The following is a 25,033-nucleotide window of genomic DNA, read 5'->3' on the forward strand; positions in this document are numbered from 1 at the left end:
AAACGGCACGATTTTATTGCTTTTGACGTGAATTCTAATTCATTGAATTTATAATTTAATTAAAACTATGAATCTTAATGAAATTGAAATATTAAAAAAACGACCACCAATATTATTTGAAATTGAAATTAAAATATTAAAAAGGCCAACCTTTGCCCCCTCCTTCTTTTCAGAAAAAACTGAAATAATGTACGTGCTAGTGGGTTACTTTGTGCTGTGTTAACTTTTAACTTAACTTTTCCTGTGATGTACACCGAGTGTACATGCCATCTTATGTTAATATCTCTATAAATATGTCGAATAAAATGTTCATATTTTAGGTATTTCTTTATAATACACTTAAATATTCAATTAAATAATTTCAATATATATCTTATTATCGTAAAATATAAAAATAAATATTTTGTCAAAAAAATACTGTTTTTTTGGAGTGACAGAATTTGTGCACAAAAATTTTCAACTTGATTATTTTTAATGAAAATATATTTTTTGTGATAATAATTCAAAACATTCCATTTTCTTTATTGTTATGTATTTTGAGAATGAAATTATACCTTGAATATATTTTATTTACATATTATTATGGAATATAATTGATTTATATTACTAGAAAATGATAGCTGGAATATCTATATATATATATATATATATATATAAAAGCAGTCCATAAAAGACGATACTTTGTCAAAGATAATGTTTTCCCTGAATTATTTAAAAAAAAAGATTTGCCGTCCGCATTTTTAAACATTTTTTTGACATTGTAATGATGAATGAAAGAAAGTGAAGACATAAATGAGATAAATAGGTCTTTGTACACAGTCATCTTATGTATTTTTATTGGTACTCGTAGATAACATAATATGGATCAACGTATAAAGTATTTTTAGAAGTACCTGAACGTAAGGAAGATTGTTTAAACACTTCTTATTGTTTAAAACATAAAATATTCATAAATAGTAAGACGTGTAATTGGTCATAAAGGTCGGCAACTTAAGTCGAAATTTGACCTGTTTGTTTATTATATTTCCCAAAAAAAAAACATGAAGGCGATAATAGTTACTACGTCTTCATTCAATATCTTCAAAGAAAATGTTCCGACTCTTTTTTTTCAAATCCTTTGATTTTTCGCAAAATTTGCTAGATGCAAAATATTACAACATAGGCTTAGCAATAAGAGTATTCAGTTTGACTTTGAATGAATGGACATCTATCAGACAAAAAATCTACAAGTCACAAATTACTACAAAACATAATAAAAGTATAGCCGAAGAGATATGCATTCAAACATGTCGTCAATTGGGTCTATCAGGAAAGAGGATCGAAACAATTTTTCTTTCATTAATCGGACTAATACTTCTTTATCTGGCAGAAATCGAACATTCAAATTAAGTCTAAATGCTATTCTCTCACTAATCAGTCAGCCATTTCACCCCTATAGTTTTGAATTATTGATCTAATTGCATTACATTATTTTTTAGTTAAGCTGAGATTCATAAACCAAACTCCTTTGATCCTTCCAAAGATATATTCAGATCTGAAATTCCACTAACCCCTGTATCGTTCGTTACAACCTCTCCAACCAACTAGGATTAGGGTGTGTCAAGCGTTAATTGCGTTACCGTCTATTTAATATTCGTCGCGCACTTTGGGCATACGCTACAAAGATCGTCTCGTGTCAACGACACTGCACAACCCACCGACCGCCAACCAACCCTTGATTGATAACGCAACGAGCCTAACGAATCGGCGGGCTGATAACGCGTGTCGCGAATAATTGCGGATTTGCCCGATGATTAACGACTGGCGGTTTTAATTGCTTTTCCGAACGAGCAGGTGTGAAAGGTGAGCGCGTGTTTGGGTTCGTCACGGTTTAACCATGCTCAATTTTAATTTAGTTCCTCGACCTAAGGACCTTTTGCACACTGTAAAACCCGATTCCAGATCAAAAGTAGTTTCTCAGCAGTAGTTACGTTGTTTGATGCTGTGAGGTTGAACTCATAAAAAATCTGCAGCTCATTGCGTCCTGTGCAAATTGTACTATTTCTCTTCAAACACACTTTCAACTATCTGTCCTCAAACTACAGGTCCTCCAAAGCATTTTTCTCCAACATCACATCTCGAAAGTATCTAACCTGTACCTCTCCCTTATTGATGCTTCATATCTCAATTCTCTTCCAAGGAGTCTTTGAAAAACAATGATCAATTAATCACCCTAGAAGGGCACAGATAAATTTATTGATACAATTATAAACTTAGAAACGTGAGAAGTTTCCCTTGACAAAGGTCCAGAATAATCAGCTTTTACAGCTGAGTCAAATACATCTAGAAAAGAGGTGTGACTTTGCAGTCAAAATAGACACCAGAAAGATGGCGACAGTTTATTCAGTTATTTTGTACAAATTAAATTAAAAAAACTAAATATTGTCAGGTTGTAAATTGTACAAATTAACTGAATAAACTGTAGACAAACGCTGACGGAGAAGTGATGTCCTCGGGATGATAAGCTAAGGTCTCTCGCGTGTCTACCGTCTCGGATCGTGTGCTCATCTGCCGATGTTAGAAAGTGTCAGACCTTTTATATTCTTGATTCGAGACGCCTCTAGCGAATCACAAAAACGCAGAAATTGCTTGTACAAGTAATATTTGTAATATGCACACATTACGAAATGGTGGTTTTTACGCGGTAAGACGCATTGCGTGTTGCACCTTTAAGCAGAAAAGGTAGTTTTTTCTGGTCATTACGAGCGTTTGACGAGAGTGCTAATGGTGGTATGTTTAGCTACGCAATTGTGCTATTTAATAATATCCTTTTAATAAGGCTTTTTGTCGAAAAGAGTTGTTATTGTCATTTAAATTACCTTGGCGTTAACTGCGCAACTGGACGGGGACCCCCCACAATGTTTTTGTCGATGAAACAATGATTCATAAAGTAATTCAGCTATCAGAAAAAAACGCCGAGGAAAACTGATGTGGCGTCCATTATGTTGGTTCTAAAAAATATCATACAATTTAAAAATCTTTTTTTTTTAAATACCTTTATTTAAATAATATAAATATGTTTTTAATCGAGCGTGTTCTAGATTTTTTATGTAAAGAGTTAAAGACTATGTAAATCTTCTGGGTTAATTGGTTGCAGTATAGTGGGTGCTGTTCTCGAGGATCTTTTTTTCAATCCTGGGAGTCGGGATTCCCGAGAATTACCGGGAACAATGAATTTGAAATATTTTTATTGAATTTTTTTTCAAATTTTATTCGAGATAGTATAAACGAATATTTGATTGAGAAACCTACTGCATATTCAAATTTTTTGTCGAATTATGTTTGATTTGCACATTAATTTAATTTCATAATATATTTTTGTGTGATGATATGATACCAATTTATTTTCATAAAACACAAACCTTTGGTATATCCAAATAGATTATTTTTGCATCAAAGTTGGTAATTATTTTTAAGATTTAAAAAATATTTTTAATTCATGTAATTTCTATAGAGAATGTGGACAAGCAATAAAATTTGACCTTGTTTTTATGAGAAAGAACTTTATAACGGAACAGTATAATCAATATATAAATAATCGATATTCTCGTTCCGGTATTTGAATCGTAAATCCCGAAAGTTGGAATTATAAAAATTAAAAAATGACTCACTAGTGCCAAACCAAGTGTGCTTTCGCCGCCCCTCTGTCGTTATTCCTGCTTCGTTCATCGCTCTGAATACCTTCACGTCCTACGTACAATTAAATAGATTCGTGAGAGTTATTCATGGGCTGTTCAATGTTCTGTCCAACAGTTAAGGTGCGTGCGAGATATTTTATTAAATATTTCTAAAATAAATAATTTACTGCATATTTATATTAAAAATGTTACATTCTTTTTTTTAATTCACATGTTTGTCCTATATTTTTATATTTTAACCATTTGATATTTCTTCTGACCCTGAATAATATAATTATGACCAGGCTGTTAATAAAATTCTGAACGAGATTACATTTTTATTCTGACCCAAAGTTGATTTAAACTCTGATCATTTAATTTGTTGATAATTTATTTCTAATGAAAATGTTGCTTGAGAACAATTTTTTTAGATTTTCACTAGTGCATCGTTAAACTGGTATGTTTTTAAATTAACAATTAATAAGTCCTCCGAATTCCGCGGACTACCTAAGATGCTTAGCGAGCTAGCGAAATCCAGTTTTAACGGCTTTCTACTTCATAACAAATTGCATGTAATAAATCGAACTGAAGCATGGAGGAAGTGCTAACTCAAAAATAAAATAAAGATCAAACTTTTCGACTCCCTCTCGTGCTCACACATGGTCCGCAATATGTTACCGAACCGAAAGATATTATCTCCCAACTTGTTTCGTACATACATGTATTCACACACACATCGAATGAAACACAAGCCATTAATTTTAATTTCGATCCTAGCCTCTCTCATATCGTCACCTAATATTACACAATGTATGAAATTGTAACGAGGACGTGGGAACCTTAATCTGATACCGCACACGTCGCACCTAGGGTTAACTCACACTATTTTTCAAAGCACCCGCGTGTACGCCGTAGCGCAGCCCCCGCGCACACACATAGCCGAAACTCCCTACCACCTCTGCCGGCGTCTTGCAACTCTATATTCCGAGGATGGATTACCGAGCGGAGCTTCCCTCCGCCCGCCTGAATATTTATGGGGATTTGTAGCCAGCCCTGTAATGACGGCAGATCCACGGGATAATTCTCCATTTCGCGGCCGTGGCGTGCTTTTCAATGATGCGGTCATATTTCGCGACTCTCGCGGCCTTGATGCATGGCGAGACTATTTGTACAGATTTTAAAGTCTTTGCGTATATATGGTAGAGCGGTGCGCGCCGTGAATGCCAAATCAGATTAAACTTAGCCGAAAATGCCACCTACATCCTGTTCCACCTCGAGTCTCGCTTCGGACCCCCTGCGGTTTAGGGCTGAAGGCAGAGATACTGTCGTCAACCTTTTGTGTCCGTGTCGCGCCGTTGAGATAACATCGAAGCGAGCCCTGAATTATTACATCGTGTGATACAATTTAGTGTAGATTTAGTTGATCTTAATATATAAAAAATTAAACATTATGTATGTATTTCGTTCTAGTAGTGCTACTACTGCGTTTGCTGTATAACCTGCCTGTTGCCATGATGTAAGATATTTTATTTTAAATTTATTGTCTAATTTTGTTTTTGTATATGTGCTTGTTTTACCTTAGAATTTATTAATTGCAGTAGTGTTTTTATTTTACATTTTTTTATGTAGTGTTGTCCGCTCTATTGCGAATCAAGCAATCTTCTAAATGTTTTATTTTAATTACATTTTTTCGACAGTTTCTAAACAGTAGTTTGTGCAAATAACGTTATCATTAGGTTCTGGTCCAGTATGTATATATCAGGTTGTTCCATAAGTCTTTGCAGTTTTATTTTGTTTCATTTGCAAAAATGTATATTTTTTATAAATCAACGATAATTTCACTATTCTTTCGGTGTTTGCTATTTAGTAACGGGATATTTTTTGTTTTGATATTTTCAACCTTAAATCAACAATGGCAGTGGAGATAATAATCTCAGTTAAGCTATATAGCAGTTTAAAACATCTGTAATGCAATGGGAAGTAGCAAATGTGGTTCTAAAAATTGACATTGAATATTTACGTAAGGGCGGGTTGTTAGTGAAGATATTAGGGCTGTCATCAAAGCAGTCGGAGATTAATAATGAAGCTAGCACAAAAGCTCAAATTAAAAATTAGGGCTGGTGTTATTGACAGAATATGGGTATCTCATAAATTGTTTGAGGAAAATTCAGTAACTCGCATGCTCTCTAAAAAGACATGCATGGGCAGTGGGAGAGGTTCCAAATGTAGGTTTCTGAGTATAAATTATTTAGAATGATATTAAAGTAGTACCTACAACGAACGCCACAGTGTCCAAATTGTATCTACCGCTTTATAAGCGAAGTAGATTGAACAATAGTTATGCAGTTTTTTGCTTCTACCTATGACGCAATATGGATTACTATCGCGTAATGATTTATTTTTCTATAATTAAATGTCTCGTTACGAAAAACACCACCGGAGCGCTACTATCTACTTTTCTCAATGCACGAAATATGTAAAATGATTCCTGCCTAATTCACACATTCGGCAGATAATTGCCTAATTCGTGAATAAAGCAACGGGCTTGCATTTTTCATGAATTTTGCCTATTTCACACGAAGATAATATGCGCGCCTACTACCAGCAAAATACCGCTATTTCGTATTTCGTCCGCTGCTAGTCAAAACAATCTGGACAATTATTGTTCTAAAACTGCAATTTTTTATTACATAACATTAGCTATTTGACACCAAAAAAATATTTTTCCTAATCTCAATACTTTCATTTGTTTAAAGCCTTTTTTCGTACGTCTCGTCTAGAATTAATAGTTCTCTCGCATTTTATAATCTTCTCTGCCGAAAAACACATTCTTACATATTCATTATCGAGTCCTTACATTCTAACTTTGAACGTGTTTAAAAATCTTTAAGCTCCCGACCGAAAGTTCAGCGCGCCTGACTACTAGCAGCAAAGCGAGAGTTTTGTTTTACTCTCCTGTGTACTTTGTAAAGTATTAAAGATTTAAGTTGGCTCTCGCTCCTGTGCGCGCAGTCATTATCATGTACCTTTTGTAGTTTTCCAAGAATTCAAGTCGCGGTTTTACTCCTAATTCTGCTCTTTTCATCCACACACCTAATTTAGTCCGTTAATGGCCTCTCAATCGCTCGATTTTTTTTCGTTATCTTCTGTGTGTGTGCGTCGTAACGAAATTCTTTCACTCGTCCGTGGAATTCTATGGAAATTATCCACACCGGATCAACGGCGAAACTTGTGAGAATGGACGGGAGATGTTCTCTCTCGTGTTGTGAATCGATTCTAACCGTGACGGATGGAACAGTGTAGTGGTGGTAATGTTACTGACACCACTGACAGGAGCGTAAAAAGTAGAACTCGTATGAATGTTTCTTAACTGATTATATCTATGGGAATTAATTGATCTGTCTATCTTCTTGCGAGTCCATTACTCTTATGGTTAATTAATTTCGTAGCGGAGAAAAGCGATTCTTTCGTCGAAGTTTTCTCAGATTGATTTTGGTCGGCGTTGTCGTGATGCATGTGCATGACGTGCAGCGATATGCAAACAGTCCTTGACCCAATGCTTACTAATCGACCAACAATCGCAAGCAACGACTATCGTATTAGTGAAAACGCCTAGTTTTACCGCAGAGGTTAATTGTATTTTTTTTCTTCTCCACGAAACTCCTTTTGCTGACTGTGTTGCTTGAACTCAATCAATCTTCATCCGCATCATAATACAATAATTTATGTAAATTATAGCGTGTTTTAAATATGTTTTAAAAACTAATGTTTCGTGCAAATTAAAACCAAACAACCATTTTTTGCGAGTGACCTAATTTTTGTATTGTTACGTTGAAAATATGATACACTGCAGTTATTAAAGTTTGTTTGCAAGGTTTCGAGATTTATAGCATTTTGAAAGTTTTTTAACTGTAAGAAACTTTATACGTACATGCAGTTTATTATTGCTATTATATAGTTTATTACAAGGTTTTCAACTTTGCTTTTTTATTTATTAAAAACTGCCTGAGCAAAAATATATTGAGATTTATGCACATGATGAGTATTGCATTATCACTCGAGGAGGTGGCATACCCAAAAGACATGTGTTCGAATCCGATATAAATATTTTCTATCGTGTCTGGGAAATCGGATTTAGTGACTATTATATAATTATAGTTTCTACTGATCATCACTGATAATGTTTTCCTAGATTTTCATAAGCTTACGAATGAATAACATGATAATTTATTTAAATCCAGGTCCTATATATTAGGTATAAAAAATCTGTAATGTTGTTTACTTATCATATATGTAGTATATTAGGCTAAAATTATTATATGTATTGCGAAGGAGCTTTCAGTTGTGTTCTATAATTTATTACCACAAAAGCGAGAGACAATATACTCTTTTTTTTAAATAATTTAACTTCAATTTATCGAATGTAGGTCGTAAAAATATAATCATTGTTGGCGATTTAGTCTGCCGTCAGCAGTTAATGTTTCCAAATTAACAAACAAAATACGTTACGTTAACGCAAATGGATCAATATTACACCGGAGTCTAAAAAAAATATCGCCCGCAATTTACCGCCAGCAATTAATCGCTGGCGGTTTACCGCCACGTCAATTGAAGCATATTTTATCGCCAGGCAACACAAGTGTATTAATCGTTTTAAATTGAAAATAAGGTTCCGACTCCGATTTTTAAAATTTGAATAAGATAATTTTTTGCCAGCATATAATTGCTAGCAATGAAAAAAAATAAAAGGACTTAAAAAATCATTAAAAGTCAAATCAACCTAATTCTAAATAATGATACATTTGTAAAAGTAAGTACAAAAAATAAATTTAATAAAAAATATGTAAAATAAAATATTTATATTAAAAACCGTTCATTAAAATAAATAAAAATAACAAATTTAACTATTATAAACGGAAAATAAACGCTTCTTAGCGCAATCAGTGTTAAAGAAAATCATAAAAATAAGTCGGAGTCGATCGATTTTTTACGACACCGATTCCACAGCCCTGGTTTATACAAACTCGCTTATACATTGGTCAATTGACGTTGTGGCAAGTCTAAAAAATCAAGACTTATTTTTAGCGCTGTACTAAAATGTCTATGAAACTCAATTTGACAGTTGCGAAACGTCCCTTTGCTATTCAAACACAAAGTTAATCTAATGGAAGTTAAAAAACTTGCATTATGTTAGGTTTGTGTTTGAACAGCAAATAGGAGTTTCGCACGTGTTACAGTAAAATTTTATTTTTAATAGTATATATGTATATAATTTTACTTACTAGGCCAGTTAAATGTATCAAACAATTGATTCATAATTCCACTGATAAAAATAACACCTATTTAAATTTAAAATGACCAGTAAATTTATACGAATTACATGCATTTGTAGGCTATAAATTGTTTATGAAATCAATTGACGCGACGATAATTGCTGGGGGTGAATAATATTCTGATCCCCATTATTCCTATACCTCTTTTGCCTTTCGAAGGCGGTAACAAAATCCCTCGATTCTAAAATCCAGATAGTAAAAAATATGTACCTATCTGGGGTACCTCAAAACAGTGAAAGATCGACTGCCGTACATGTACGGCGGTACTCCTTTAAAGATTTACAGTAAGCTGTTTAGTGTATTAAAATAATTTAAAATTCTCGGAAACGTCTTATACTTTTCTGCATTGTTTTTTTTTCTGTTTAGGGTGCATTAACATAAAACTATAATGCCCTGCATATGTATTTAAATAAATAAATTATTGAATTGTAACCTATACCTTTAGATTTTATCGCGAATGGAACATACAAGTAATAAATATATCTTTAAACTAGCAAATCAAAATACCCAAAAGTAGTTTACATCTTCAACTTCCAACATAGTTTCGAGATTGAAAACCAAAGACGCTAACGGTGCGCTAACGATCCAAGTTGTCGACGCGACCCTCGCTAATGGCTCCAAACATTACCTTATCTCCTCGACGTCTTCGCCACACCACTTCGGACCTCTCCAATTTTTCCCAACGTTTCCCTTAATCCCGCCTTAATTTTAAACGCTTTGCCCTCTCGCGTATTATTTATCATCCGAACAATTTCCCTTCTCGCCTCCACGTTATTTACGACCGCCTCGCGTGATTCCATCTATGCACGTGTTCACGTTGCTATTACAGCGTTTTCTCTCCTTTCGATTGCTTTTAAAATTCCCGATAATGTCGTCTTGCGAAACAAACGGACAGGTTTCGTCGGATAGGTGCGCTAATGCTGACGTCACGTAGTGTAGGCCTTCCGACAAAACTCACCCTTTGTGTGTAATTTCGCTTTTCGTCGAGGGGTGTGTCGCCGGCGTCAACACGTGTCGCCGCTATTTATCGTCCGCGACTCGGGGTTTAAACTTCCCGACTACGGTGATGGAAAGAGAACTTTTGTAAGTGATAATCGCCTATTGAAGTTTCGCGATTGTTATATATTGACGATGACGGTACTCCTCAGTTAAAGCAGTGAGGATTTGATTCAGATTACGTGATTTCAATGTCATTTGTAATTATGACGCCAATTAGATTACAAAAATGATTTCCGTTATCGTCATTTAAATTAATAATTATAAAAAAAAACAGCTAAATTCACGTACCGTGTTCTTTAAAAAAAACAATGATTACGCTCGTTTATGTGTCGTTCACTCAAATTAACAGTATTTTGCTCTAATGCGAGGAATCTCTTTTTATTGTTAAGTTGTTCAGACTTTTTATTAACTGATATATAAGGCTTAAAAAAAAGTATTTTTACGCTTTATTCTCTTCGGGATAATTTACAAATATTACAGTGGTGCCTTCACTTCTGAATTCGTAACTCAAATTACTCGTATGTCAAATCAATTTTCCTCATTGAAATAAATTGAAATGCCATTAAACCGTTTCAATGGCAATTGAAATGGTAAATACATACCACCTAAATTAATGATGCAGTTTATTTTTAAGTTACGCAATACGTTTTTTGCTCGTATGTCGAATCAAATTTTTGGGAAAAATGCTCGTATATCGAAAAACTCTCAAGTTAAGTCACTCGTAAGTCGAATTTCCGGTATATTTATATTTTTTTTAAAATGCTTATAATATAGTTTATTAAAAAAATGTATCAATATTATTGAATATATGCATATTGCATAGCTATTTACATTCAAGTTAATAATTATATTGTAATCGATAATACTCATATATATAATTGCGATAGTGCTGCGAATACGTGTTTATTAAAAAATATAAATTATTTTACGTTACAACAGTCGATAATAAAAATCTCAAATTCGATTTAACTCACGACGCTTCTTAGGTAATGCGTAGGCCGGACCAAATCTGGCAATTGAAGCGGAAATGCTGATTGATTTTCTTTCCTCTCTATTGTAATTATGCATTGATTTGAGGCGTTTCGGTTAATATGTTGTCTTTCTCAATTTCATCGACCAATCATAGGATTATGGCGCTGCTTGCAAGTGTATTATGTACATCAATCGAATGTGAATTGAGTACTTGACTCTGGTGGCAATAAACACTGGTATTTGCATTCAGGAAAAACGTTGCTAAATAACATAATTATTTCTTTGTTTACGTCTGTTCCTGCAGAACGGTCGGCTGTCTCAAAAGAACGCTTTTCTTAGGGTATTTTTGCATCTGCACACGTGTCAGGTCAACAATAAATATCCGTCTTGACACTTTGAAACTCTTCGTTTCGCTACACATATTTAAGGACGGAATAGCGCAGTCCTTGCCGTCTCAGACTAGTAACTCTGAGGTTGTGGGTTCGAGCCCCGATAGCGTCACTCGAATTTATATTTATAAAATAATATTACAAATAATAATTTATAATTAATAAAGTAGACATTATTTCTGATTGACTAACCCAGTTGATACATATTTACCCGGTAGTTACGCATTGGGCTTACGCCTGTCGGGTTATAATGTAAGATTTAAAAGTAAATAAATATCGCTAAACAGTGTAAGACGAAAACAAAAGTTTTAAATGCTCAAACATGACCATGAAATAACGGTTTTAATAGCACTTTGAGAGAGATGAGAATCTTCATTTCGCGATGCGTATCGATTAAAAACGGGAAACAAAGACGATTCTTTTTTTGTACTGCGATGTTGGGATTTAGTTCCTGCTACGCTTGTAGATATTTTATTAACTGACTGGTCATAATTAGAAAAAATATCAACTGGTTAGAATAACAATATAGGTGGATCAGAATTAAAATAATGAATGGTCATAATTGTATTATTCAGGGTCAGAACAAATATAAAATGGTTAGAATAAAAATGGCATACGATCAAAATAAAAATATAAGACGATCAGAACTACAATATAGGATGTTCATGCGGATTTAAAAAAAAAATATTTATAAATATATATAGGCAATAAATTATTTATTTAAAAAATATTTCGTTCGCACCTAAACTGTTTAACACAGGGATGGCCAACCAGCGGCCGGCGAGTTTCATCACACTTTTTCAAAATATATTTATTTTATAATGGCCAAAGTAGTGAAAACCAATGTATAAAAAAATACCTTATTTGTGCATCCATATATTCAAAAATTAACTGTCGAAATTATGAGAAAAAATTAAATTTGATTTTAAAATAATATTCTTGCGAATATATGACAGATATATATTTCTTTACAATGTACGTTTAGTATCATTATTATTATATTATCTATGTTTACATGTAAGAATAATAGTAAACACAATAATAATAACTCATTATGTTTCAATTTTTCACTTCAAAAACTGTCTATAGTGTATGTAGGCCGTGAAGTTATGACGCATTTCCAAAGTGGCCCGCAAGATCATTTGGGTTGACAATCCTTGGTTTAACAGGTTAGGTGCGAGCGAGCGTTGTTTAGAACAGTGAACACCCCATGAATAACCCTCAATGAATCTATTTATTTGTACGTAGGACGCGAAGGTATTAAAAGCGACGAACGAAGTGAGAAAAACGACAGAGCGGCAGCGTAGAGCACATTTGTGCTCTACGCTGCCACTCGTTGTGTTAACATCTGACAATGTAGCAAGCCTAACCCAAACAAGCTGGCCCTAAAACACCCTAACCATATTTTAACATAAAACTGACCTTAGGGTTAAAATACATTATGTAAATACTGGCTATTCTATATATATATATATATATATATATATATATATATATACTGATTAATGAACTGTAATAAATACTAACTAAAAAAACAATTCTCCCAATCTGTTAAAATAATTATAAATTCTGTCTCGAAAAATACGAGCTATTTAATTATTTAAAATTGTTTTAATATATATGTCACATTTTTGTTGTAAGGTTTTAATTTCATACCTTTTTTGCTTTCAAACCAACTAACCGAAGCGGTTTTCTACAAATTACTAACGGCAGGAAGTAAATATTTTTATTTAAATATTGCGAAATGAAAATTCCGACCGTTAGGTTGACAAATTTATCGCCAATTTTTTTGGAAAAGAGATTTTAGCGTCATATCGCTAATGCATAATCTTCGTAATGATTTTCTGACGTTGAGCTCAAACAGTTCTGCTGTTATTACTTATTTTTATAACTATTGTGCAATGTTCACCAAAACGCACTGTTTATATTTATAGTCATAAGGTCCAAAAATATTTTATTTTTACTTCTATGTAACTTTTTTTTTATGTTTTTTATTCTTCTTAGCTTTCATTTACTATTTGATATTCAAATAGTTTGAAACTAACCATTACAAAACATTTCCAAATTATGATACAATACTAGATGTAAATATGTACCCTAATTTTCTGGTATCTTGTGGCCAGAAACGAGCAGGACCTTGACCTTTCGTTTTCATTATACCTGTCGTTCTTCCCAATCGGTTGATTTTACTTCGCGTGACGAAAACAGTAATCTTCGGTATTTGCACGTCAATGTCTTTATTTTCCCCGACGTTTCTCCCCTTCTATAACATTGTTTGCTTATTAGGGCATTCCCTTCCCTTACACTAAAATCTACATTTTTTTACTATACAATTTCATTAACACTTGTACGGCGCCTATCGTGCCAATATTTGTCTACATTACATTATTATTAATATTATTGCGTATTTACATGTTCAATTTTACGCGTGCGTTTCTCTGTTTGGTTACTTTATTAGCCGACGGGGTCTTTAACCCATTAAGGCCCGAATATAAATCACGGAACGCGTATAATTGGTGCGTGATCCGAAACTTATTGTTTCGTATGTGTGTTTTATGTATTATAATATTAATATAATATAAAACTGTATATAGCGTAAAGTCATGGGCAAATTTGCGTGTTACAAATTTTCACGTGTGTCGTGTCAGCTTTTATTTATTTTTATGTTACTTTTTTTCCACGTTCGCCTTTTGTATATAATATTTATATCCAAAGGCACAGAATAAATCTGCTGGAATTATTTGTTAAATTTCAGTTACATATATTTTACATTTATATCGTAGGATTATATTTAATCAATATTTGTAGTCTAAAATTCTGACCCTTTGTTTACATTTTTTATATAAATGACAATGACACATTATTGTTTGATGACGTCAGATTTGTTTTTTGTTAGTTCTGGTTCTGTACTACATTATTAGTTCAAAGCATAATTGACTAACTCCATTTTTAGGTAAAAATGACTCAGTGATACTATTTTTTCCATTCAAATACATATGAAAGTGTATAGTTACAACATTAAAAAATAAAACTATATGATGAAAATATTAATACTCGTATACAGAAGGCGGTGACTTAAATGAATAGGAATATGAGCTTTCTAAGATATTTAATTAGTTGCCTTGGTTCCGCAATAGCACGATTGATGACCTCAGATTTGTGTATAAGTCATGTTTGTTTTTGTTTTATTCCGGTTCTTGAGTTCTGGGATTTCCTAATAAATCATCATAATATTTAGATGATGTCTCTGATTAGAATTCAACACTATTTAAATGGTAAAAAATAGTATTCTAACCGTTCGTTCGTGAGTCATCGTTTTCTGGGGTAATAAAATGTGATTTCCTTTTTTCCAACTGGGATTTTCCAGTACGATCATTAATTAATTATAATCTGTAATAAATAGGTCATTTAGAATTGATTTTTAAAACTGTGCGATACCTTTAACCCTTTATGTGCTAAGTGCAGATAAATCCGAATCACCAAGTGCGGAATTCGGATTTATCCTACGCTCAATAAAAATCTTTAAATTTATTTTTTATTGTATAATTGACTAATTACGTTACTTTTTATGAAAATAAATAAATTAATTAATGTATATGTGTCGCAAATAAAATCAATCAGAAGCGAGTGATTTGTTTTAACTTTAGACGCCACTGGTTGTCATCTCGTTTGTGTTATATTCTTGTATTGTCAGTCATTCACAGATATATGTATAGCTTATTGACACGTTTTGAAATTTAATTTATGTTTTTTTATCAAGATAAAATGTAATTGCAAATCAAGTATTTTTTTGTATATTACTCAAAAGTAAGTAAATATTCTCTAGTGATTAATTTCAAACCTGGAATCGAACCTAGACTCTTTCATATTTATTCCCCTACGCATTTGTGCTAGAGTTCCTATCTCGGGTATATCACATTTTAATACATAAACTTATTATTAAAAATATTTCGCAGTATGTCGCCTTGTCATATATTACCGACAGATAAGATTTATTTTGAACCTCAGCAACATTATTCAAAATTTGTAATAAAATTTAATTTTCATAACAAAGTGTGTATATAATTTTAAATCATTTCAAACAAAACATGTTAAATTTTATCTTATAGAGATAATTAAATTTGATAGTATTTTTAAATAGTTAATGAAAATGTTTGTATTAATTAATTATAAATTTTTGCAATATCTACGAAATAAAATAGTATAAAAAATTTCTCAATTTTTGACATTCAGAAATAGTTTCGTACTCTTCCTTAAAAAATAAAAAAAAAACAAATATATTTATATAAAAATAAAATGAGTACATTTAAAATAAGCAATATATAAAATAATTATTATGTGCATTAATGTTGGACATATAATGTTAGTCAGAACAGTGAACTTACGAATAACTCAAAGAATCCTTTTCCGAATTTGCCTTACATAAATGCACAAACAATTCATTGTATGGAACAAACTATTTATTTAAATGCACGTATCTCTTAAAATAATTCCCTGTTAATTCGCACCCAAATAAAATTTCTTTGCAGCTTTGCCAAAAATGATTAGGATAATTATTATTTTAATACACATATTTTGTGTGAACCTTTCCTAAATATTTTTATATATATAGTAACCTAGACCAAATGATCAGAATTATTAATTGACCTCTCAGTTTGACCAAACCCTGATATTTTTGAGGTTTTTGGCGTAAAAATATACCTGAAACTTCTTTAGTTCAAGCAAAGATTGATGCGCTTCTTTGTTGGTATCACCACTATAACAAGTATTTCGCTCATTCTGGAGTTCTGCGTGGATTAAATATTGATCCTCTGCTGTTTATTCACACAACATATTTACTATATGCTTATGACCTGAAAGCATTGCAGAATATTCGCACAAATGCGGATTCGCTGTCTTTACAAAAGACCTATAAACACTTATAGTTTAGGCGGCAGTATCTTAACCAAAAGATTTGGGAGTGACGTTCAAAAGCAGGGAAGTAGATTAAATTTGCACATCGTCAAAGTTTGCGTTAAGGCATAGAAGATGCTCAACTTCATTATGCGGAGCGCGTGTAGCTTTAACAAATTATTGAACATTCGCTTTTTATACGATACGTTAATTCTAATTTGAATATTGAATACAAAATGGATTAAGGATTCGAATATATCCGTATTTTTTTCTTAAATTTATTTAATTGATGATTGTAGTATGTATTAAATGAAGCACATTTTGAAGTTACTGTGGGGTGGTGTCGACAATCTGTCGATGCTCGGCAGTTTTTAAATGTAGAGTGCCCTATATTTTTTCTTGATTTTAATCCACAGTATTTTTAATAAAAATGTATTTATTGTGTATTATACATTACATAGACGCCGGGAAACACATATTTGCGTCAATCGTTCTTGTGTTGCTTAAAAATATGGCTAAAACCAATTTCTACAATAGATGAATAATAATTGCTAAGCTGATTCGTAGCGTCTTTTTGTGACAAAACGCCAGCGCTTAAGAACGCTGCTCTTAAACGAGCCATCCAACTTTTTAACAAGCTTGTCAAACACATCGATGCTTTCGGCCATAGCTACGGGGAGCTAGCTGGAACAATTTATGTGGGATGGTGTGTATCTATTTTAGGCGTGCATCATTCATTTTTTAAATATTTTTTATAAAGCCATCATGAAGTCATGATAATAGATTAGGTATAATCCAACTTAAAGACACCTCCTTCCCAGTTATCTAGTGACCATAGTTTTTGTGATAGTATACACTTTGGAACACCTTTTTCCAATTAAAAGAGCTAATAAAGTATTCGATTCTCACGTGTGATGTGTACTAGAACACCCATTTCTAACATATCTCATTTTAGATAACCCAAACAAGTCATCAGTGAAATTTCGATAAAGACCCACCGGAATTACAGTCACCCTCCTTCGTTGCACAGCGTTGGCGCAGTTCGCGAAGCGCAACATATTTCCACTTTTACACAACCCCCCTCGTAAACAAAGTTTATTTTCAGTCGCTTTTTTTCTCACTCCTCCGCCACTTTCTTTTCCCCTAAATCGCCACCCTCCCGCGAGCGCGGCGGAACTCGGGAACCCCTCGACTTTTCGGGGGCGAACCAGCAGACGGTTGAATCGGCCGCTCCACCTGTGTGTTGTGGTGCTGCGATGTTTTCTTTCCGAGTTATGATATTTGCGGAATTCCGCGGGGGGAAGATGGGGGGCGGCGGAGAGGGTTTTGCGGTCTCGAATTCCGCATTGTCTCCTTGAATATTAACGCGAGACTTGCGGTCGAACTGTGTAAGCAAGCGTCCTCCTCTCTCGCGAGTGTCTGTCGACCTCGACCCTCGCAGTTTAGGTGAAACTCGGCTCAACTAGGCGTGCGAATGTGCAAATCCGCGAGGAGGTATTCACACGCCATGGTACACGCCTGAATAATGACTGTTATTGCATATCGATTATGGTCGACTGTGTCGCATTCTTATCTACTCGGCTATTATAATAATTGATGTGTATATGTGTGTGTTTTGTGTGCACATTGTGCGCTACTGTAGAAAATTACGCGATTCATTAAATCGACGGTCGGTTAGTTGTTGCACTGCGGTTTTTACCGCGTTGCATGTCGTTGAAAAATAATGCCTAGTATTTTTAAATATGTCCATATTTCAGATTGTTATATTTTCATGATGGCATGGAGGAAATTACTTTTCGCTGTCTGTATTGAAAAATCAACCCTTTGAGCGTTTAAAGTTAACTGGCACTGTGGAGTTTAAATTCCGACACGAACGACACGAGAATCTTACTGCACGGTTTGATAGTACTATAATATTTAAAATAAATAATTTAGGAGAAAAAATGGGACTTGATCTGTAAAAGTTTTACTTTATATTAATACACTTTATGACCATTTAACACGTACACTATTGTATTATTTCTTTAAAGAATCTGTTCTACACAACCCTTGCTTAAATAGAAATTGCAATAAAATGTAATAATACATTACGGTCCGTTCACGCGTTTCCGCGTGATAGCGAAACTTCGCAGTCAATCCCCTTATCTATTTTCAATATTGAATTGGCCGGAAACGAGATTGCTCTTCATCCTCATTTTCGCTACAAAATTTTGTTCAGCGATAAGGCTCATTTCTGGTTGAATGGCTGCGTTAACAAGCAAAGTTGACGCATTTGAAGTAAAGAAAATCCACAAGGCATTATTAAGACGCCGTTACATCCACAAAAGTCACTGTTTAGTATGCTTTATGGGCTTGTGAAATCATTGGTCCATATTTCTTCAAAAATGACGCCGGCCAGAACGTCACAGTTAATGGAGAGCGCTATAGATCCATAATTACTGAATTTTTCGTTCCCCAATTGGATGACATTAACGCGGAAGAGCTTTGATTTCAACAAGACAGCGCAACATGCCACACAATGAAACATTCGATGAGCGCATAATTTCGCGTAATGGGCCTGTTAATTGCCAAGATCGTGTGATTTAAGACCTTTGGATTATTTTCTGTGAGGATGTGTGAAGTCGCTAGTTTACGCCAATAAACCAGAGACAACATTCGCAGCGTTATTGTCGATATATAAATAGAAAAAGTGGTCGAAAATTAGACTTCCAGATTGCGCTTTATTCACCGTATTTTATCACACGAAATCATATTTAAACACTAATGGTATAAAATTATCTTTTCAATAAAGTCAATACCATGGTTTTATTTCACTTTCGAGTTCTATAACTCTAAAAAAAACCCTTACATATAAAATAATAAAGCCCTAGTGCTTTTTCTGGACCTAAAATTCAAATATTGCTCATTTTCGTGGTAATACTGTAGCATTTTTAATTGTATAAGTAGCACTATAATTAGCAAAAGCATATTTAAATAATAAAAAAAATCTTTGATATTAGTCAATAATATTAGTTAAAATCTTGTGCATTTATATTTTATTTTAATTAATAAGTATTTTATTTTTAAACTTGCTATTGGAAAATATAAAGTTGCACAAGCTACATAAATATTTTGGTTAAATTAAAAAAATATATGAAACTGCTACGTTTAAAATTTATTATTAAATAATATAGAAATTTTTCAAAAGTTGAAGTATTATCCTTTTTTTGTGAATGCTTTATAACTAAATCTGGATCAAATGATAAACTCATATTTCATTTGTTATTTCTATTTCACTAAATTACGATCGTTTGAAATTTCAAATACAGATTTAAGATAACGGGCACATCAATAAAACAAATGAGTTAATTAATCAAAGTAATTCAAATTTAATGAATCATCATTTACGCTCAGTGTACTGAATTGGTGTATTTATTCAGTTGCAGTTTATAGTGGCGGGGGGCGGTACGAGTTAATTAGTAACACGCAAAACGTCCGCGTGAATGCACCTAGCGACGTTCAGTCCGCCGCGGACCTCGCGAGCGGTAGCACGCGTTTCTCCGCGCCGCTTTGCGTCACAGTTGTCGTAAATGTTTTCGCGAGTTTCAAAGTGTTGTTGTTATTCCTGTTCCGTGTTTATTGTGTCGTCGATGGTGCCCTCCACGTACAAACGTCGGCGGCGTGCTACTACGATAGTGCGACGATAACCTCACCATGGACAACCTATCTACCATGTACGCTTACGGAGGCGGCGTTCAGGGCGGCGGGGGCGCCGGCGGAGGGTATCTGCCCCCGGCGCCGCCGCCCCCCGGCTACATGCCGCAGCCGCCGCTACCCCCGATGGCGCCAGCCCTGCACCACCTTCCGCCCCTGTCGCCGCACTCGAAGAGACGGAGGTATAAAAAACAAAGCTTACGTGCCGATTGACAGCGAAGTGGTAATATGCAAAAGAGTCGGAATACTTGTTTCAACGGGCTCAACAGGTCGTTGTTGATGGTGAAGAAGAGGTCCACGGTGGACGGAGAAGAGGTCGTCGTTTGGTGAGCGCCGGCGGGCGTGGCCGTACGCCCATTGGCCGGTGGACCGGAGGGCCGCGCCTCCCGCCCTCCGATTCAAAGCTCACAGGACCTCTGGAAGCGTTTTCTAGGACGAAAGTTTTTCTGTATCTATGTGCAAGATGCACTTATCTGCATTTTGCTAGATAAGCCGTTGGTTGAATGGTGTTTCGTATGAATGAATGGATTGTAAAACCATATGCAAAGGGTTATTTAAAGCTATCATTCTCCATTTTCACTAGAAGTGCGACTTAAAAGTTCAGTGTAAAGTTCGGAATATACTGTTTCTGTCCTTCAATTTATATAATTGTATCGTAAGACTATAACTAGTGTGTTGTCTTTTGGAGCTTTTTCGATATAAACGATAAAAAAATAGTTAAAAAAGCTTTTTATCTTCAGTGGTTAGGATTTATGATAAAAAAATATTTCCAGATTTTTATAATAATTTTTACATATAAATATATTTCTCAGTTCATTCCAATTTTTTGCCAAGCACTGTAGTTATTTTCTTGTCTGAACACATTACGGTATATGTTATTATGTATTTCTATGTTTTGACAAAAAGTGAAATTATAAATGTATATTACCCTCTCTAGATAAAAATTAAAATTTTTATTACGTTCGCACGATATTTTTATGAGCTTGAGTTACATTATTTTAAACCCTCGAAACGGACTGACCACGAAAATTTCGCTATCACGCGTAAATGCGTGAACGGACCGTGATTTTTATAATGTGCAATAGCAACGTGTACTGCTTTAACAGTCGAAAATCGTTCAGGGTTAGGATCTTGAGACTTGAAACCATATAATCCATTCTAGATTATATGTAAATATTCGGCCTCTATCTTCTTGGCCTCAAATTACTACGGTTGTTTATTTTTTTTGCTCTTCCTCTGAAACAGATTATTGCCATCTTATCGTGTCTTCTGTTAATTCTCCGTCTTTTTCTCATTAACGATGTTCTTCCATTAATAAAATCTATGAAAATCTAGGAAAACACAGATGAAAATCATGTTGAATAATTGAAATAGATCGTTCATCTAAGCTGTAATTTACAGGCTGATTTCAATTTGGTGTATCACTACTTACTCAGTAGTTGTTGATTGTGTTTCGCCGTTATAACGCATTACAACGAATTATTTACAATTAAATAAAAATATGTTGATTCAACTGCTAGCTGGTTCTTGAAATTGTCATAAAAGTTTTGTTACTTGTTAATTAACACGGCGTCACGCTCAAAAACAGTTATTACTCTACACTGCGTGTCCCGTGCTGAACTTAAACAAATTTAAATTAATTAGTTTTATATTCGCTTAGGTAAGGTTTTGGTTTGAACAGAAAACGTGCGTTTCGCAACTCAAATTTGAGCGTGGCGCCTTGCTAACTAACAAATATCAAAGTTTTATATCCGTTATCGTTTTAAAGCAATATAAACACCCAAATCGCAGTGAAATAATTATTATACACTAATCATCATAATTCCGTAGGGTTCAGCTATCATATCATATCATTTTTAAATACGTTAATTTCAATAATATAAATAATTTTTATATAATAAACATATTACTGGTTTATAACCATTTTCCTTTTTACAATATTAGTTATTAGCTACAATTTGATAAAAATCGTGAGTCATACTCCATATTTTTAAAGTCTGCAATTAGTGAGAAAATATGTTTCTCTAGCCGATTTTTTCTCGGCATTTTTTATAGTATCGTATTTATAACTTATATTCTATGAAATGCACCGATTTTCAATTTTTGCTTTGAATATTAAAAAATGCATTTTTATTATACATTACGTTATATGATGATACATAAAACATATTAAATTAATTAAAATCAGTGGCCTTTTGAATTAATCTAAATTTTACTATAAAAAGTCAATAGCATGAGGCTAGGTTCGACCTCCTACCTGGGCTCTCGCGAGTTAAAGCTGCGCAAAACAATATTTGTCTCCAGCATAACTAATCAATTTAAGGAGACGAATATAGCTTATAGATCAAATAATTAGTTCTTTCTATAATTAAAAGATTATTTTCAGCTTAGTGTTTTAAATATTGAGTCACTAAATTGAAATTGAATATGTATGAAATCGATACAATTAAATTAAAAACTGACATTTAAAGTCAAATTTCTCAATAATGCATATTTATCAGATACACTCTTTTATACAAAATAAAGAAGTCCTTTTTATTTTATTTTTATTTTTCAAAACTACTATTTTGAAAGTAATATATTAGTTAAAAAAATATGTTATAGAATATTTTTAAACTGGACACATTTTAATAGTATATTTTAAATATACACAATTATAATTATAAAAAGATAAATATATTTAGAAAAAAATATTCTGATGATTGTCGAAAAAACTGCGTTTAAATTTTGCGAGATGGGACTAAATACTGTGGCAAAAAAGTGCTAGGTAGATTTAGGCAGAAGTACTGCAGATGCTCATATTGCAATATAGACGAATACTATCTCATTTTTGCATCCAGTGCTTAAAGAAAAACTACATGTTATTATTCTATGTATCATATTTCAAGTTATATCATTTTGAATTTTAAAGTATCTACTTAAAAAAAAAATTTTTTATTGTACGTAACTAAATTATTACGTTTCTGAAATAAATGTATTTATCTATTTTATTTTATTATCTCGTTTGTCGCTGACGATGCTAATGACTTTGTTTACATTATATTTTGTCATTAAAAAAATCAAATACATTCAGTGACCCATCCGATATTACACGACAATTCATGATTAATTTAATCATAGTATCTTATTTCTGACATCATAGAAACAACAACGTTTGACAATTGCGAAATTTATAAACAAACTATTATTTTTCTGCGATTACTCACTACTTCCTTGCGGATATCCGCAATCGAAAACTTTTCCGGCGCTGCCATTGTCGCTTTCCATTCGCACGGTGTCGTTTGCGTATTTTTTTCCTCAGCAGTTAATAAAAGGGCTGAATCAAAATCACAGCTTCCTTCCGAGTTAATAATGACGATGGGCGAAAGACCGATTGCCCGCATGCCCTCAAAACTCGTTCCCATCGGCGCGTTTTTGTTCCCACGGCGAATACGTGACAAATATGGCGATTCGCTTCCTCGATACACAACACAATTGTGCAAATGTCGATTTTGTCAACGGCTGAACAAAGCACTAAACGATTTTGAGTCACACCTTGACCATCAGGATATAATCTCGTACGTTTGGATTTTAATATGTGATCCTTACTAGAAAAAAATGCAATGTAAACAATAATTGTGTAGCCTTCAAAAAAATATTTAAAATTTATATAAATCTGAAAGATATCCTTTGCACGTACGAATGTAAAATTATGCACTAGAAAGTGATACAAATGCGCTTGACCTGCTAAGGTGTCGGTTAGTTGTTTATTTTTCCAAAATTTCTCTTTGCGTTTTCCTGTGTAATGTTTTTTTTTATTAATTAGAATAAAAAATCACAGATGAGCAGACCAATCTAGCCCAATTTTTAAAATGAAACCCTCCTCATTCGTGAGATGATCGGTTACCGTTATTAATAATGTATCATTATTTTTTACCCTTTTCTCGTTGGTCTGCGTGTAATCGAAGAGCGTTTTAAAATTAACTATGATGATAATAATTACTTATACACTTTTTGCTATCTGCAAATTTAATGATACGGTTTCTCTTATTAATTTGACCCTGCCACTTTGATATTTTTGTGATAATCGCCATCTGTGTATTGGGGAATAGATTGTAGCATGATCGTTCGCCTTTTTTTTAACCCTTAGCGGACGGAAGATTTGAAAAAGTATTTCTGTGCAAATACGACTGAATCATACATCTGTTGCTAATTCTTCTTTCTAGATCAAAAATAAGATATACATATTTTTGATGTGTCTTCTTCTTGTTGAGCTCATAAAATAATAGTCTCAACATCTTTCTTTATTTGGTTTAATGCAAAACCACTTTTATCACTTTCATATGTCTTCTTCTACACTATTATAATACATATGTTTTTTTTAATATAAGACACCAACATGATTTCTACTTCTTTTAGCACACTAAAGTAATTGACCAAAAAGCATATTTTATTATTATTGTATGAAATTAATTTATTTATTTGAATTAAATTAAGACCATCGTGACCTAACAGGTTATCCCAATGCGTCACGATGGTCGAAAATAATGCATTATATTATTTTAATATACAAAAAATATATTATTAAAATAATACATAGAAAAAAACAAACAAAAAATCATAAAATATAAAAATGAGATAATACGAACCGGACCAGTTCCGAATTTTGACCAATAGGAGAGTGCATAAACCAATTATCCCTTCTCAGAAGTCAAAAATATTTTTTTAAATATGTCATTTCAGTAAAATCATATCGGAATATATTTTCACCAGTTGATACATATTTTTACCAGTGAAAATATAAATTATCTGGCAGGTCGTAGTAAAATTATATGATATTCTATATGTAGTAATATATATATATATATATATATATATATATATATATATATATATATATATATATATATATATATATATATATATATATATATATATATATATTTACATACTTATCATTGTTTATTTACATCCAATGTATAAATTTTACAGTGAATGCGTATTTTTTGGTAAAATTATATTTTTACTAAAAAAGTCAAAATACATTTTCACTAGTAGATATTAATTTCCACTAGCGAAAATATAATATAAAAGATAGGCGTTAATATGCTGCTCTAAA

The 25,033-nt window shown here is 33.0% G+C and overlaps 1 protein-coding gene across 9 annotated transcripts in view; it reads left to right on the forward strand.

The window, feature by feature from the left end:
* tgo (Aryl hydrocarbon receptor nuclear translocator homolog tgo) overlaps nt 1–25,033 on the forward strand; it is a 137,423-nt gene that overhangs the window by 7,240 nt on the left and 105,150 nt on the right. For 4 of the 9 annotated variants that reach the window (XM_088190503.1, XM_088190505.1, XM_088190504.1 and 1 more), the window contains exon 1: nt 19,700–20,117. The exons of 2 other annotated variants lie outside the window; for them this stretch is intronic. In XM_088190503.1, the coding sequence (XP_088046629.1) occupies nt 19,936–20,117 (182 nt within the window). In that variant the 5' untranslated portion in view covers nt 19,700–19,935. Of the gene's footprint in view, nt 1–5,126; nt 5,173–19,699; nt 20,118–25,033 lie in introns of those variants that run through there. 3 more of the 9 variants (XM_088190509.1, XM_088190511.1, XM_088190510.1) reach the window with 2 other exon arrangements.

This window comes from Plectrocnemia conspersa, unplaced genomic scaffold, assembly GCF_051122295.1.
Source record: "Plectrocnemia conspersa isolate PC_06_02 unplaced genomic scaffold, ASM5112229v1 ptg000008l, whole genome shotgun sequence".
NCBI classification, from domain to species: domain Eukaryota; kingdom Metazoa; phylum Arthropoda; class Insecta; order Trichoptera; family Polycentropodidae; genus Plectrocnemia; species Plectrocnemia conspersa.